Below are 17,125 nucleotides of genomic sequence, written 5' to 3'. Positions count from 1 at the left end.
GTGCATATTTGAACTCTAGGAAGGAAAAGATTTCTAGGTTACAAAATTAAAATTAATGACAAAGATTTTGATTGACTTCCTTAATTCCAGCAGGAAGATGAAATCAAAACATGAACCAAGCCCAACCTCTTATCTTAAATCCAAGATCTCTTCATCAACCGGAGGGAAATATTTTAATCCAGGAAAACCGAAAAATTGAACTCTTTTGCCTGTTTGAGTAGATTCCAATAAATACTTATGATAACCGGAAATCTTCTGATCTATATTTTAGTACATTTATCCTTTAAATGAGTTACAAGGATGTTATTACTATACCAACTTGTAGTTTTCCCCGTCTAATAGGTCAGCCATATTGAATTCATATTCTCTGATTCCAAATATGGAAAGGAAAAGATTCTAAAAGTTGAACCACTTACGGAACGAATCCGGAAACATTCTGAGGTAAAATTCTTTCAAAATAGATATAAAAATATAAGTTAAAGAGAACATAAACAACTTATTTAAAACAATGATAATTATTTTGCACAAACGAAATAATCTTGGAATCAATGCCGTGGGATAACGACATATTATAATTATAAAATCGAATATTTTCATGACAAGAAATTCTTTCACTCTCATTTGGGTCATTTTACTATATGTCGTGACTATTAACGTTGATCTCTTAAGAATATTTCGAGACAATTTAGGTAGAGGTTTCGAGGAGTGGATCTTTAGTGCTAAAGTTTTATTTCTTAATGTTTAAAACTTCAAAGACGGATTTTGAACTTTACAAAATTTGCCGATCGATGGCATCTTCGATTATTTCTGCTTCAGAGTAACATAATATATCAATTAATTTAAACTTATACCCCCCTCCCCGATTCCGTGCAATTGCGACGGAGAACATGATCTCCGAAGTTCAAATCAGATCTCGATTCGAAAAAATACACATTTTTTAGAAATTACAAATTAATCAGGCCTCCTTCAGCTTTTCCTATTTTAAGATCTTTTTATATGCACTATACCTGAGGTTGCCTCTATATAAGTTTTACATTTTCTAGCCCAGTGGTTCTTAAGAAGATTTTCAAAAGATAGGTCATTAATTTTTCCACTTATTATGTTCCCCAAACGAAGTTGGGGAACATATTGTTTTTACTCTGTTTCTTATTATTATTATTATTATTAAAAAAGACCTTTCTGTTACACTTAGGTTTCTTTTTTATTATTATTATTATTCCAACCGATTTTGTGCACGCGATTTCTCGGGAACGGCTCGGCCGATTTACATGAAATTTTTATATGTAGTAGCTTATCAATCAATCTTGATAGGTTTTTGGTCGTTTTTATGACGTCACTTCCGGTCGTGAGATATGGGCAATTTTCTGATTTTAAAATGCAATTTTGTCTTGATTTAATAGCAAAAACTGCTTAAGATATGAGCTGAAGATTAATTGGAGATGATAGTTCATGACTTATAGCGTTGCAGAATCGCCTTTTCGTGCGACATACTTCCGGTCGAAACCGGAAGCGAATTTAAAAACGTATTTTTTCAACTTTTCATTTTTAATATTTTTATTTTAGAATTGAATAGAGACCATTTTGCAGAAGCCAAATATGTTATTTGTTTGAAAATCGAAAAAGCCAATCTCGAGATATTAGCGTTTGAAATCGCGAAGCGGCGATCCCGATGGCTGAATGGTTAGCGCGTTGGATTGTCACGCTGGCGACCCGGTTCGATCCCCTTTGTGACCAAAAAATTTTATCATTTTTTCTGCTCGATATTTCGATTTTTATTAATTTTAGACCATTTGCAACAACATATTTTCAACTTTTAAGTATATCTTACGTAATAAGGGGTCACAAAGGGCCAGAATGCTAAATCTTTGACGCTTTATATCTTAAAAAGGGGGAATATTTTGATAAACAATATTGAACAAAAGTTGATCAGAATAATGTTCTTAACAATATGCATACTTTGAAATTTTTGTAAAATGGCCCCATTAAGGACTTGTAGGGGTGGCCCCTAAATATTTATATGTAGCATATCTCCACAACAAATAGAAATCTCTGAATAAGTGTTGAACAAAAAAGCTTCAAAATCACAAGACCTTTCATTTGATATCAAGAAAAAGGGGCTGACCCCTCAAATTAGGGGCTCAAAGGGGCCAACAGTTTTTGATCTATTACTCTCTATTGATCAATATTTTGTTATACATTACTGAAGCAAAAGTATTTATCTTAAATTATATATGATACAATTTTGATCATATGTTACGTAATTAGGGATCACAAGGGGCCTTTTTGTCAAACTTTGACGCTTCATATCTCGAAAAGGGTGAATATTTTGAAAAGCAATATTGTACAAAAGATGGCTAGATTAATGTGCTAAACATTGCATACTTTGAATTTTGTAAAAGGGCCCCATTAAGGACTTGTAGGAGTGGCCCCTAAATATTTATATAAAGCATATCTCCTAAACGAAAAGAAATCTCTGAAGAGTGTAGAACAAAAAGTCTTTGAAATCACAAGACCTTTCGTTTGATATATAAAAAGGGGCCCACTCCTCAAATTAGGGGCTGAGAGGGTAAAATCTTTCATCTTTAACTCTTTCATGATTAAAATTTTGTGATTCATTACAGAAGCAAAGATGTTCATATTAACGATTTGCAACAATATATGATAAAATTTTGATCATATAATACGTAATTAGGGGTCACAAGGGGCCAGAATGTCAAATCTTTGACGCTTCATATCTCGAAAAGGTTGAATATTTTGATAAGCAATATTGAACAAAAGATGGCTAGATTAATGTGTTAAACAATATGCATACTTTGAATTTTTGTAAAGCGGCCCCATTAAGGACTTGTAGGAGTGGCCCCTAAATATTTATATTAAGCATATCTCTTAAACGAAAAGAAATCTCTAAACAAGTGTATAACAAAAAGTCTTTGAAATCACAAGACCTAACGTTTGATATCAAGAAAAAGGGACCGACTCCTCAAATAAGGGGCTCAGAGGGGCCATTTTGCTTTAACTCTTTAATGATCAATATTTTGTGATGCATTACAGAAGCAAAGATGTTCATATTAATGATTTGCAACAATATATGATACAATTTTGATCATATGTTTCGTAATTAGGGGTCACAAGGGGCCAGAATGTCAAATCTTTGACGCTTCATATCTCGAAAATGTTGAATAATTTGATAAACAATATTGAACAAAAGATGGCTAGATTAATGTGCTAAATAATATGCATACTTTGAATTTTTGTAAAACGGCCCCATTAAGGACTTGTAGGAGTGGCCCCTAAATATTTATATAAAGCATATCTCCTAAACGAAAAGAAATCTTTGAATAGGTGTAGAACAAAAAGTCTTTGAAATCACAAGACCTTTCGTTTGACATCAATAAAAAGGGGCCAACTCCTCAAATAAGGGGTAGAGGGGCGATCTTTAACTGTTTCATGATTAATATTTTGTGATGCATTACAGAAGCAAAGATGTTCATATTAACGATTTGCAACAATATATGATAAAATTTTGATCATATGTTACGTAATTAGGGGTCACAAGGGGCCAGAATGTCAAATCTTTGACGCTTCATTCCTCGAAAAGGGTGAATATTTTGATAAGCAATATTGAACAAAAGATGGCTAGATTATATGCTTAACAATATGCATACTTTGAATTTTTGTAAAACGGCCCCATTAAGGACTTGTAGGAGTGGCCCCTAAATATTGTATTAAGCATATCTCCTAAATGAAACAAATCTCTGAATAGGTGTAGAACAAAAAGTCTTTGAAATCACAAGACCTTTCGTTTGACATCAAAAAGGGGCCAACTCCTCAAATTAGGGGCTGCGAGGGGCCAAATCTTTCATCTTAAACTCTTTAATGATCAAAATTTAAAGATGTATTTTAGAAGCAAGATGTTCATATTAACGATTTGCAACGATAAATTATAAAATTTTGATCATATGTAACGTAATTTGGGGTCACAAGGTGCCAGAATGTCAAATCTTTGACGCTTGATATCTCGAAAAGGGGAAAAATTTTGATAAGTAATATTGAAGAAAGGATGGTGAGAAAAATGTTTTAAACAATATGCATACTTTGAATTTTGGTAAACAGGCCCCATTAGGGACTTGAAGGGGTGGCCCCTAAATATTTATATTAAGCATTTCTCCTAAACGAAAAGAAATCTCTAAACAAGTGTATAACAAAAAGTCTTCGAAATCACAAGACCTAACGTTTGATATCAAGAAAAAGGGGCCGTCTCATCAAATTAGGGGCTCAGAGGGGCCAGAAGTCTTTAACTCTTAAATGATCCTATTTTGTAATAAGTATACATTTTGAGAAGCAAAGATACTCATTTTAACGATATGCAACAATATGTTATAATACTTTGATCATATGTTATGTAATAAGGGATCGCCAGGGGCCAAAATGCTATATTTTTTATGCTTTAACTCTCGAAAAGGGGGAGTAATTTTATAAGCAATATTGAACAAAAGATGTTCAGAATATTGAAAAAAACAGAAACTTTAAATTGAATGAAGAAAAACTTAATGTCATTCTCTTTTAACGAATATCTCAGTCAAAATCACATCTCATCTTATCTAGAAATTTAACGGAAGACCTACTCGTTGCTCGCAACGAGATCTCATCTAGTTATTATGTTCCCCAAACGAAGTTGGGGAACATATTGTTTTTACTCTGTTTCTTATTATTATTATTATTTTTTTCTTCTTCTTCTTCCTGGGTACTTTTTTGTCCGGGAATGATCTTGTAAACTGTTCGTCCGATGTAGGTAAAACCTTTTTAGGGTTAGTAGACATGTTATGTAGATTTGCGGAATCAAGGTCATTTTGCGCGCACGTGCTTGCAAGAGCGTGCACGTGCAACACGTGAAATGACCAATATAATAGATATAGCCACAACTTTTCTATTTTTAGATGAAATGCTTTGAAACTCATAATGTGAGGATATATTAGTAGTATAGACAATGACAACATGGTGAAAATATATATCTCACGCGCATGCACGTGCACTTTTGCTCTGATTGGCTGCAACTAAAGTCTCAATATCTTTCTTGTTTTTTGACGAAATCCTTTGAAATTTCGAACATAGCCATGTATTAGGATATCCTACAACATGAAATATAGCAATTATCATGAAAACACGTGCATGCACGTGCGTTGCAATCTGATTGGCTGAAACTTTAAACAGTTATAACTCCCTTGGTTTTCAACCAAACAGGATGGGATTTGGAACATATAGATATGATGGACTTCTACAAGTAAGTATGGTCAATGCACATGCATACACGTGCGTGTACATGTGCTGCAATCTGATTGGCTGAAACTTTAAACAGTTGTGACTCCCTTAGTTTTCACCCAAACGGGGTGGAATTTAGAACATAGATAGATGTAATGGACTTTTACAAGAAGGTTTGGTCACCATGCTCATGTATGCACGTGCGTGCACGTGAAATGAGTAAAATCAAACATATTACTTGAATGAGCGTATTTTTTTAATAATTTTGGATTAAATACTTTAATATTCAGTGTATTAAAAATATAGATTGTGTAGACAAGATGATATGGTCATGACGCAAATGCATTCTCATGTGCACGCGTGCAATGCTAAAGTTTAATGATTTTTGTACACTTCTTTGTAAATGTTGTTAAAATCTCAGATGCATATTTGTCCTATTTAATGAAGCTTACAGGGAATATGGCACCAAAAGGGAGTTGGGGAGCATTTGGGGAACATCTGTAACGGTCCCGTTACAATTAGCACTAGTTATTATTATTTTTCTTCTTCTTCCTGGGTACTTTTTTGTCCGGGAATGATCTTGTAAACTGTTCGTCCGATGTAGGTAAAACCTTTTTACGGTCAGTAGACATGTTATGTAGATTTGCGGAATCAAGGTCATTTTGCGCGCACGTGCTTGCAAGAGCGCACACGTGCAACACGTGAAATGACCAATATAATAGATAGAGCCGCAACTTTTCTTTTTTTTTTTGATGAAATGCTTTGAAACTCATAATGTGAGGATATATTAGTAGTACAGATATGGTGACATGGTCAAAATTGCAAGATCTCACGCGCATGCACGTGCGCTTCGCTCTGATTGGCTGACACTAAAGTCTCAATATCTTTCTTGTTTTTTGACGAAATCCTTTGAAATTTTAAACATAGTCATGCATTATGATATCCTACAACGTGATGCATAGCAATTATCATGAAAACACGTGCATGCACGTGCTCTGCAATCTGATTGGCTTAAAATTTAAATAGCTATAACTCCCTTGGTTTTCAACCAAACAGGATGGGGTTTGGAACATAGATAGATATTATAGACTCCTACAAGAAGGTATGGTCACCATGCACATTCATACACATGCGTGTACGTGCGCTGCAATCTGATTGGTTGAAACTTTAAACAGCTATAACTCCCTTGGTTTTCAACCAAACGGGGTGGGATTTAAAACAAAGATAGATGTAATGGACTTCTATAAAAAGGGATGGTCACATGCCCGTGTATGCACGTGTGTGCACGTGAAATGAGAAAAATCAAAAATACACTTGAATGAGCGTATTTTTAAAAAATATTTTTGGATTAACTACTTTCAGATTTAGTATATTTAGATATATAGATCATGTAGACATTAAGCACATGCATTCACATGCACACGCACGCAATGCCAAAATTTGAATGAACTTGGTACACTTCTGGGTAAACGTTGTTAAAGTCTCAAAAACAAAGAGTTTGTCTTATTTAATGAAGCTTACAGGAAATATGGCGCCAAAAGGGAGTTGGGGAGCGTTTGGGGAACATCTGTAACGGTCCCCGTTACAATTAGCACTAGTTCATAATTATCTTTCCTTGGAAGAAGGCGTGGCCTGTCATTTGAAAAAAAAAAGAATCCTCTTTACACAGGCTGTTTTTTGACAAGATTGGTTGAAATTGACCCTATATGTTCCTGAGAAGTTGAAAAAGCCTACTGGACCCTTCATCCCAGGTGAGCTAAAACAACATTGAAAGACCTTTAATGGTTCAGTTTAAACCAGACCCTTTCCCCAAAGCTGCAATCGTAACTACTCGGCCATTTCCGTGAACGATAAATAATAGTTATTTCTCTTTCGGAAAATGGCCGAGTAGTTACGAATGCCCAAAGCTGCTGTCATTAATTGCCTCGCACTGGTCCTTCTGGTAATCTGGAGGAAACGCATTAAGTGCACTTTCGTGTCTGAGTGTCAACAGGGGATGCTTACTGTTCCATGGCAAGTGATCCCACCTCTGATCTTTTTTAGAGGTCTGCATTTGCACTATTACCGACTTGTGTCGTTCCAATGTACTTCCTGTGCGAGTTAGTTACTTTTTTCCCATGTACTACATTTTCAATATACATAGGCGTCAGAACCGGGGGGGGGGGGGGGGCTAACTTCCCATTTTTTTTTTTTTTTTTTTTGCAAAGATAGAAATTATATAGTCATTGAAAGTTGAGGATCGCCTTTTTTTTGTTGGTTTAGCCCCCCCCTTTCAATTAGCTATGGCCATTGCACCCCACTTTCAATTAGCTTCCGACGTCCATGAAATAGTAATAAATATAATTCATAGGGTAATACGTGTATATATATAAAAATATTTTGGGGTGATGTAAAATACGGGTTATAACGTGTTGGGTTTTGCCACAAACCCATCCAGCGTTATGGGATTTGATCAAATGATCAACTCACATTCACATCCCGATGAATTAAGTGTAAAAATAATACTTTTTTGATTTTTTCATAAATAAAGAAGATGGAATTTAAATATTTAATCTATATACTGGTATCACACGCTTATCAATATTTTGCATTGAACTCATGTTTATATGAATGACTGGACTGACGTCGTCATTTAAATACCCACTATCTGTGGTAAGATTCATGGATTAAACAAATATTGTCCTTTTTCACTTTAAAACTCTTTAAACGAATTTTAAATATGAATTCTACGAGAGCTTTGACAATATCGCAATCACTTACAGTCAACAGGGTAACGGGATACGATCAATGTGTTAGGCCCGGAGGAGGAGCGTAATTTGTAATGGACGAGAGAAAACCAGCAGGATCCAGGATAGCACCATACCCACAAAGGTAACCATACCAAATCTGTTTTTATTTCAAAGATCTGATTTAGGAGTACGTGTTAGCGGTTGATTTGAGAGGGGAAAACAGTCGTGGGCGTACAGGTTGCTCAATGTGAGATATTGCAAAATAAAAAGGTTGACAGGTATTGATTAAAATATTGGTTGACAATATTGTGATGGATACATTTGCAGAGACTGCATTTGTTGAATAAATCTAGAGAATAAATAAAGAAAAAATGAATAATTAATTTTTTTAAATTTATAAATCTAAATAAAGTTAATATGTTTTTAAATAGATACACCCACCACCTACCCCATACCACCACCTACGCAACTGATTCCAAATATAAGTACTCAAATATGATCTGCAAAATATACTATCAATGCAATTCCAGGAAATTATCACAATGAATGACAATTTTAAGCCCCTTTAATCAGCGATTCGGGGATATGTATTTTTTGCCCTGTCCATCAGTCTGTCTGTTTATCTGTTTGTGTGTTTTTTCAGCAAAAGCTTAACCTTGTCCATTACACTTAACTGGTAGAAGCTTTGTGAATCCTTTTGACAAGGCTTTTCCTTGAGTTTAACATTGGCCTCTTGACTCTGCCCTTGGAGTTTGACCCAATTTGCAAGAATTTCTCAACTTTAACCTTCGCCATAACTTTTGAAGAGTTTGTGCTAGGGCTTCCATACTTTACATATGTATTCTGTTTGATAAGAAATTAGTAAATATATTTTTTGAACTTTTGACCTTAAACATTGAGATTGACATACTTTTGGAAAACTTTTACCCTGCTCATAACCCTAACAAAATATACTTTAATAAACTATAGTTAACTACAGTTTTCTATAGTTGACCATAGTTAACTACTAGTATAGTATCAAAGTGAAAACTTTGGAACTTTGATACAAATTGCACCCCATTATTAGCAGACCTATTTTTGTATTCATATGAAGCAGAGTTTGTCCAAAGTCTTATACATGACAAGAAGAAACACTTGCCGTGGCCTTCAACTCAACATATATATCGACGACGTATTTTCAGCTAACAATGGTAATTTCCATTCTTATATCGATACGATATATCCCCGTGAGATTGAGATAAAAGATACCACAGAGACTGACACATCTGGTTCATATTTGTTGATATTTTACTTGAAAAAGACGTTAATGGTAATCCAACAACCAAGCTCTATGATATATGTGATGACTTTAACGCTTCATTCGTCAACTTCCCTTACTTATGTAGCAATATACATTCATCATCTGCATACGGAGTTTAGGTCTATATATATCAGTTGATTCGATACACAAGAGCATGCTCTACGTGTGATCAATTTCTAAAATGAGGTAAATTATTGAGAAATAAGTTGACGAAACAAGAATATCAACAGTCTCCTTTAAAGTTGTCAGTTCTATGGTCGATACAATAACCTTGTCAGCAAATACAATTTATCATTGAGTCAAATGCGGACTGACGTTTTCACACTGAATTGATGACAGATTTTTCCGTTATTTCATGACAAACAGCACACAGCGGGTGTGACCGGTCGGCAGGGGATGCTCACACCTCCATGGCACTTGATCCCACCTTTGATGTTTTAGAGGGCCGTGTTTGCTCTGCACCAATTTTGTATTGTTTAATGGGCTTTTGAGCTTGAGTGTTGTTCGTATACCCAAAGTGTCTTCAGAAAAAGCATGGATTAATATAGACAAAGGTCAACAAAATTGGTATGACACAAGTCAGCCAAAAATAGACCCAATTATATTTAGTCTTGCTAACAAGATCATTATCGACCATTCAATTTACGAAATGCCTTTGTTTTAGAATAAATTCTACTTCATGGGGTACTATATAAAACGGGTTTGCTAATAAAGGAACACAGTAAGTGCCCATCGGAATTCCAATTGTTTGTTGGAAGAAGACTACGAAAGTGTTGTCCACGAAGAACTCATACATCGTTTCAACATAAACTTTTATCAAAAATACCGTCTTTTGTGCAGAATCAGAGTAATTTTGTTGATGACCAATCTCCAAGAAATTCTCCGCGTTCCATTTTTATTGGGAAGCAATTGTCTATGATATCAAAAAGCTTAGTTTTTAATATCGAGAGGAATGGATGTACAATGTATAAAATGTTTAAAAAGTCGTACTTTTCTGTGGTATTTGAATGTTAATTTATGTTGTATTACAGACCAAACGCTACACCGGCGCGTCCCAAACCCCCTGGGTGTCTGGACTGTCTCAGGACCCGCCTTCATCTATTGCCCATCATTACATTTACATGGCTGGCCATAACCGTCTGTTTATCGTAAGCTGAGAGAGAGAGGTGTGGAGGTAGGGGGTGGGGAGGGAAGGGGTTAGAGAGAGAGAGAATGAAAGGGGGGTGGCGAGGAAAAGAGAGAGGGGGAGATAACTTATTTCATTTCTTTTGTTTTCTAGATATACTTTATCTGCTATCAGGAAAGATACAGAGGCAGATTTTCCATACATCAGGTAGTTACACAATGTAGATATAGATTACCCTATAGATGTAGCCGTCATCTGATTAATAAGAGGAAACTTTTCCTGTATAAACAAATTGTCATAAAATCCAAATTACATAAAACTTATTTGATACAAACTTAATTTCATAAAATCCCAAGAAACGTTTTCAGAAATTCAAATAAATGCTTTTAACGACTGATAATTCCTGTTTTCTAGTAAACTGTTTTATTTTTATCCTTATTGGCAGTAAGACAGCGAACAATGACCCACAGAGGGCGATTTTTGCTCAAATGGTGACCATTGGCTCAGTTTTATGTGAGTATTTTTTATATATTATACAACTGCATTTACAAAAACAACTCTTTTGATATGTTTGCATGTTAATAATAACAAGGTTATTATTATAGTATAGGGGATAGTTATTTATGAAAAGAAAGGTTAAAAACGTGAAGTATCTGTGAAACAGTTGAAACAGTATGCTTTATATGATGCTTTATATTTTATTTTTAAACGGCGTGTCATAGATCAAGTGGAAAACCTATCGTTTCGAATCTGAAAGTATCAAAACCTAAACATATATAAACTTAACAAATAAATATATATATAAATGCTTATTATTTTATAATCAGTACATTAACATATGGTGTTGTCCCTTTCTTTAGATGAAGTGTGTAGCGTACTGAGGTACATGTACTCAGTATATACAGTGTCTTGTTTCTTTTTCAGATAGTTTGTGTAGAGTACTATAGGTACTTAGTATACACATTGTTATGGCACGCCAAATTCACAAAAATGAGCTAAACATAGTTTCACAGTTGATAAACAAGGTTTATCGACTGTTAACTATAGTTTACAAACCATGTACTATAGATAACAAATTCGTTAACTATAGTTTTCATCTGTAAAGCTATATCTAACGGTTGTTAACTATAGTTTACGAATGCTAATCCAAGTTTATCTGTCTGTAATAAAACGTGAACAATAGATTTTGTTCATAAATATAGATTCACGTCCGTTAACTATAAATCACAATCGTGAACTATAGTTCAGAGTTGTTTATCATAGTTTCACAAATCGTGAAACTATATTCATCAGATCGTTAACTATAGTTAAGAGTTGTAAACCATAGTTTACAAATCGTGAAACTGTATTTATCAGATAATTTATGTTTTGCAATCGCAAATGATTGTTTTCAGTGTTAAGTATAGTTATACGGTTCTGTATGGCACGCCAATTTCACAAAAATGAGCTAAACCTAGTTTCACTATTGATAAATTGGTTTATCGACTGTAAACTATAGTTTACAAACCGTAAACTATAGTTAACGATTCGTTAAGTATAGTTTTCATCTGTGAAACTATATTTAACGGTTGTTAACTATAGTTTACGAATGCTAATCTAAGTTTACCTGTCTGTAATAAAACGTTAACAATAGATTTTGTTGATAAACATAGATTCACGTCTGTAAACTATAATTTACGATCGTTAACTATAGTTAAGAGTTGTAAACCATAGTTTACAAATCGTGAAACTGTATTTATCAGATAATCTATGTTTTTCAATCGCAAATGTATGGCACGCCAAATTCACAAAAATGAGCTAAACATAGTTTCACAGTCGATAAACTAGGTTTATAGGTTGTAAACTATAGTTTACGGACTGTAAACTATAGTTAATAACGTTAATCTATATTTTACATCTGTAAACCATAGTTAACGCGATAATCTATTTTTCACAACCGTAAAGTATACTTAACACTGAAAACAATCATTTGCGATTGCAAAACATAGATTATCTGATAAATACAGTTTCACGATTTGTAAACTATAGTTAACAAACCGTTAACTATAGTTAACGATCTGATAAATATAGTTTCACGATTTGTGAAACTATGATTAACAACTCTTAACTATAGTTTACGATTGTAAACTATAGTTTACAAACGTGAATCTATGTTTATCAACAAAATCTATTGTTAACGCTTATTACAGACAGATAAACTTAGATTATCATTCGTAAACTATAGTTAACAACCGTTAAATATAGTTTTACAGATGAAAACTATACTTAACGAATCGTTAACTATACTTAACGAATCGTTAACTATAGTTTACGGTTTGTAAACTATAGTTTACAGTCGATAAACCTAGTTTATCAAATGTGAAACTAGGTTTATCTCATTTTTGTGAATTTGGCGTGCCATACAAATGATTATTTTTGGTGTTAAGTATAGTTTACGGTTGTGAAACATACATTATCGCGTTAACTATGGTTTACAGATGTAAAATATAGATTAACATTGTTAACTATAGTTTACAGTCCGTAAACTATAGTTTACAACCGATAAACCTAGTTTATCGACTGTGAAACCATGATTAGCTCATTTTTGTGAATCTGGCGTGCTAAACATAGTTTCACGATTGATAAACTAGGTTTATCGACTGTAAACTATAGTTTACAAACCGTAAACTATAGTTAACAATTCGTTAACTATAGTTTTCATCTGTAAAACTATATTTAACGATTGTTAACTATAGTTTACGAATGCTAATCTAAGTTTATCTGTCTGTAATAAAACGTTAACAATAGATTTTGTTGTTAAACATAGATTCACGTCTGTAAACTATAATTTACGATCGTTAACTATAGTTAAGAGTTGTAAACCATAGTGTACAATTGTGAAACTGTATTTATCAGATAATCTATGTTTTGCAATCGCAAATGATTGTTTTCGGTGTTAAGTATAGTTAACGGTTGTGAAACATAGATTATCGCGTTAACTATGGTTTACAGATGTAAAATATAGATTAACGTTGTTAACTATAGTTGTTAACTATAGTTTACAGTCCGTTAACTATAGTTTACAACCGATAAACCTAGTTTATCGACTGTGAAACTATGTTTTGCTCAATTTTGTGAATTTGGCGTGCCATAGTTCTGAAACATAGGTTATCGCGTTAACGATGGTTTACAGATGTAAAGTATATTCTGTTAACTATAGTTTACAACCGATAAACCTAGTTTATCGACTGTGAAACTCTGTTTAGCTCATGTTTATGAATTTGGCGTGCCATATACATTGTCTTGTTTCTTTTTTATTTAGATGAAATGTGCTGCGTACTGAGGTACTCAGTATACACAGTGTTTTGTTTCTTTTATTTGGATGGTATGTGTAGCGTTTTGAGGTACACAGTATACAATGTTTTGTCTCTATTTTTAGATGGTATGTGTAGCGTATTGAGGTACACAGTATACAATGTTTTGTCTCTATTTTTAGATAGTATGTGTAGCGTACTGAGGTACACAGTATACAATGTTTTGTCTCTATTTTTAGATGGTATGTGTAGCGTACTGAGGTACACAGTATACAGTGTTTTGTCTCTATTTTTAGATGGTATATTCTGCGTATTGAGGTACACAGTATACAATGTTTTGTCTCTACTTTTAGATGGTATATGCTGCGTATTGAGGTGCTCTGTATACAATCTCTTGTTTCTATTTTTAGATGGTATGTGCTGCGTACTGAGGTACACAATAAACAATGTCTTGTTTTATTTTTAGATGGTATACGTATGTGCTGCGTATTGAGGTACTCAGTATACAATGTCTTGTTTCTATTTTTAGATGGTATGTGCTGCGTATTGAGGTACTCATTATACAATGTCTTGTTTCTATTTTTAGATGGTATATATTTGTTGCGTACTGAGGTACACAGTATACAATTTTTGTCTCTAATTTTAGATGGTATGTGTTGCGTACTGAGGTACCTCTCCCTCAAAGTGGACCTCGTCTCCTGCTCCGTCCCAAAAACCTATCACTGGCTGAATATTGTCTGTCTGTGTGTAGGCCTGCTGGTCAGCTTAGGAAACACATTACTGGGAAACTTTCCAGTACGTACTCAGATTGAATTACTGTAAATATGAAAGCCATGCTTCCTTTCTCCAATATGCCGTTAGAGTGGAACTTTAGTTGTAAAGGTGGTTAAATGCTTATGATTTTTTTTAATCGCACAAGTTTGTCGGTAAGAAAAGTTGATATATAAATTGCAACTCGAATATTTTTAATAAAGCATTCGTTGTACACGTTAGTTAGAATAATCTAACTGTGTCTCGGGACAAACTCTCACCGGGTCCGTAGGACATTTATCATTCGTTGTTAGCAGCACTCAAAACTCCAGTAGCAGTAATTGTATCCACAAGCAAAGAGCTCACCATTATGTACTGGTATTTTGTCAGTCTTTTATATTACTAACAGACAGATGGTTACAACAGCTATTTCAAGGGCCCTCACTATGTCGGAGCTGCAATGGCGTTTGTTGGCGGCGTAGTGTACGGCTGGATACAGACAAGGTTGTCATGGTTACTGGACTCTAAACAAAGAAGAACAAGCAGGATACAGTTGGTACTCATGATCTGGACTACAGTGGCCCTCTTGACATGTATCCAATTTTTTAATGGACAATCTACTTTTATGTTTCACTACTAGTAATCGAAGATTTGGGGGCATGTGGTTTTTTGCCAATCTATCCGTCTTTCTTCTTGCCTTTTGTCTCTAACCATACCCATAATGTTTGAATGGAGGGTGCTATAGGGCTTTAATTAATATTTCGTTTTTTCATGTGTAAAGACCTTTCTTTAGGTACCAACATACAAATGAATTAAATAATTTTGACCTTTTGTCATTGGAGTTTGACCTCCTTTTTGCAAAATTTACAAAACTTATTATTAACCATAACTTTTGAACGTTTGGGTCAAGACTTTCATATTCCATTTTCATATTTCATCTGCAGACCTTTCTTTGAGTATAACAATATTTTTTTATCTTTTCATTTTTATATTTCATGTGCAGACCTTTCTTTGAGTATAACAATATTTTTTTATCTTTTGAATTTGACTTTTTTTTATGACCTACTTTTGAAAATTTGTTACCTAGGTTAAAAATTTTAAACCAGAATTTTCACGTATCACAATGTATTTCTTGTGACAAGTGCTTTGCTTGGATACAAACATTTTTTACCTACTGACCTTGAAGTTTGATGTTCATTTGAAACTTTAACCTTGAGTATTCCTTTTGAATGGGTGCTACTATTGCTTCCATATTTCAATTATTCAGTTATATGTGAGTAGACCTTTCCTTTGTTACACTATACTTTTGGTCCTATTACATTGATCTTAGAGTATGACCTTCTTTTTGAGAAAAAAAATTCCTTTTGGTAATATTTTCCATTTCACTCGTGTTTTCCTTATGACAAGGCCTTTCTTGGGGTATGAATATTTTTTACCTCTAAACTTTGGAATTTGTCATACGATAGCATCAGTGTTTCACATGCACATCTTGTAATTTAGTTATTTTTTAAAATACAAATCTTGAGTGAAAATAATGTTAACCTTAACCTTTGAATATTAGTCGGGATATCAAAAGTAGTGTATGAGGTACAGAAGTCTAAAGGCTACGGATCAAAAGAGGTAAGTCACAATTGAGTCACAATTGATTTTAAGTGGATTTTCTGTTGGGGGGGGGGGTAAACCACAGAATTCTTTGATTGAATAACCGGCATTGATTAAAGAAGAGTAGGAAAATCTCAATAAACTGCAAGTGACGAAGACATAATCAATTCAAGTAGTTTTGATTTCGTTGCAAGCTATACAAGATACAAGATATTTTATTTACTAATCAAGGGCCCCGAGGGGCATTTCAACATATATAAATGTACAATTTAAACATTCTTTTTCTTTTTTAAAAAGAAATATAATTTTTTTTAAATAGTTATATGAATGACCAAGTTACATAATAATATTGGTCTCAGTGTCAATGATCATGCATAATATACAATGAATAAAAGCACAAATATGGAGTTGGTATATCGCTTAAAGACGAGTTTTTATTTCTAGGACTCCTTACGTGACGTGTACTTGGCATCCACCATAACGGAGTGGATCCTGGCTTTCTGCATCGCTGGCTTTCCTATGACCTTTATACGGGACTTCAAGGCTTCGACTCTGAAGAGTCCCAGAATAGTCAGGCGTGACTGTACAAAACAATTCCATTATGTGCGTAAAGGAACTCAACAATATTTGCTTATTATTCAGAGATATATTTAGTTTTGTTTTAATTGTCGATCTAATGTACAGATGATTTTTAAATTAGTTTTTTTCTTTCACTAAACATTATTTTTGTAGGTGAGAGAGAATTTGTTTCGTCTTCTCCTATTTGATATCATAACAAAATATATTATCAATTTGTATTTTTGTTTTAGTAGGAAAATTTTAGAGTCTGTAGGTCAGATATATTTTTGTTTCGTTTTAGGGAGATGGTAAAAGAGAAGAGAAAGATGCAATCTATTAATAAAACGATATAAGTATAGATAAGGATCACTAGTCTACCATTAATCGTTAGTCTTCCATTACATGTATGTGTGTTTAATCGTCAGTCTACACAATGCTTGCTAGTCTACACCAAGATCGTCAGTCATCAAGAATGGTATAAATGAAGGGCTCCTGAAATCAAAACTCA

The 17,125-nt window shown here is 33.8% G+C and overlaps 2 protein-coding genes across 2 annotated transcripts in view; both read left to right on the top strand.

The window, feature by feature from the left end:
* LOC134263406 (solute carrier family 40 member 1-like) overlaps positions 1-17,125 on the top strand; it is a 125,614-nt gene that overhangs the window by 103,482 nt on the left and 5,007 nt on the right. The gene's annotated exons all lie outside the window — the stretch shown is intronic.
* Positions 7,921-17,110, top strand: LOC134263403 (DNA damage-regulated autophagy modulator protein 2-like). Its single transcript, XM_062745734.1, has 9 exons — positions 7,921-8,130; positions 10,320-10,436; positions 10,568-10,621; positions 10,860-10,927; positions 14,354-14,502; positions 14,867-15,050; positions 16,019-16,077; positions 16,504-16,662; positions 16,919-17,110. Exons 1-9 carry the CDS (start codon positions 8,081-8,083, stop codon positions 16,955-16,957), a joined length of 879 nt encoding a protein of 292 aa, XP_062601718.1. The 5' UTR covers positions 7,921-8,080; the 3' UTR covers positions 16,958-17,110.

The sequence above is a fragment of the Saccostrea cucullata genome, unplaced genomic scaffold, assembly GCF_032062105.1.
Source record: "Saccostrea cucullata isolate Sc308-1 unplaced genomic scaffold, CSIRO_AGI_Scuc_v1 ctg345, whole genome shotgun sequence".
NCBI lineage: Eukaryota > Metazoa > Mollusca > Bivalvia > Ostreida > Ostreidae > Saccostrea > Saccostrea cuccullata.
The sequence above is the reverse complement of the archived record's forward strand: the minus strand, read 5'-3'. Positions and strand labels throughout refer to the sequence as shown.

Bases quoted from the DNA above. Each gene is read 5' to 3' on its own strand.
- LOC134263403 (XM_062745734.1), top strand. From the start codon at position 8,081: ATGGACGAGAGAAAACCAGCAGGATCCAGGATAGCACCATACCCACAA. The intron at 10,928-14,353 runs GTGAGTATTTTT...CTCTAATTTTAG, and splicing joins GACCATTGGCTCAGTTTTAT to ATGGTATGTGTTGCGTACTG. The intron at 16,663-16,918 runs GTGCGTAAAGGA...GTTTCGTTTTAG, and splicing joins GTACAAAACAATTCCATTAT to GGAGATGGTAAAAGAGAAGA.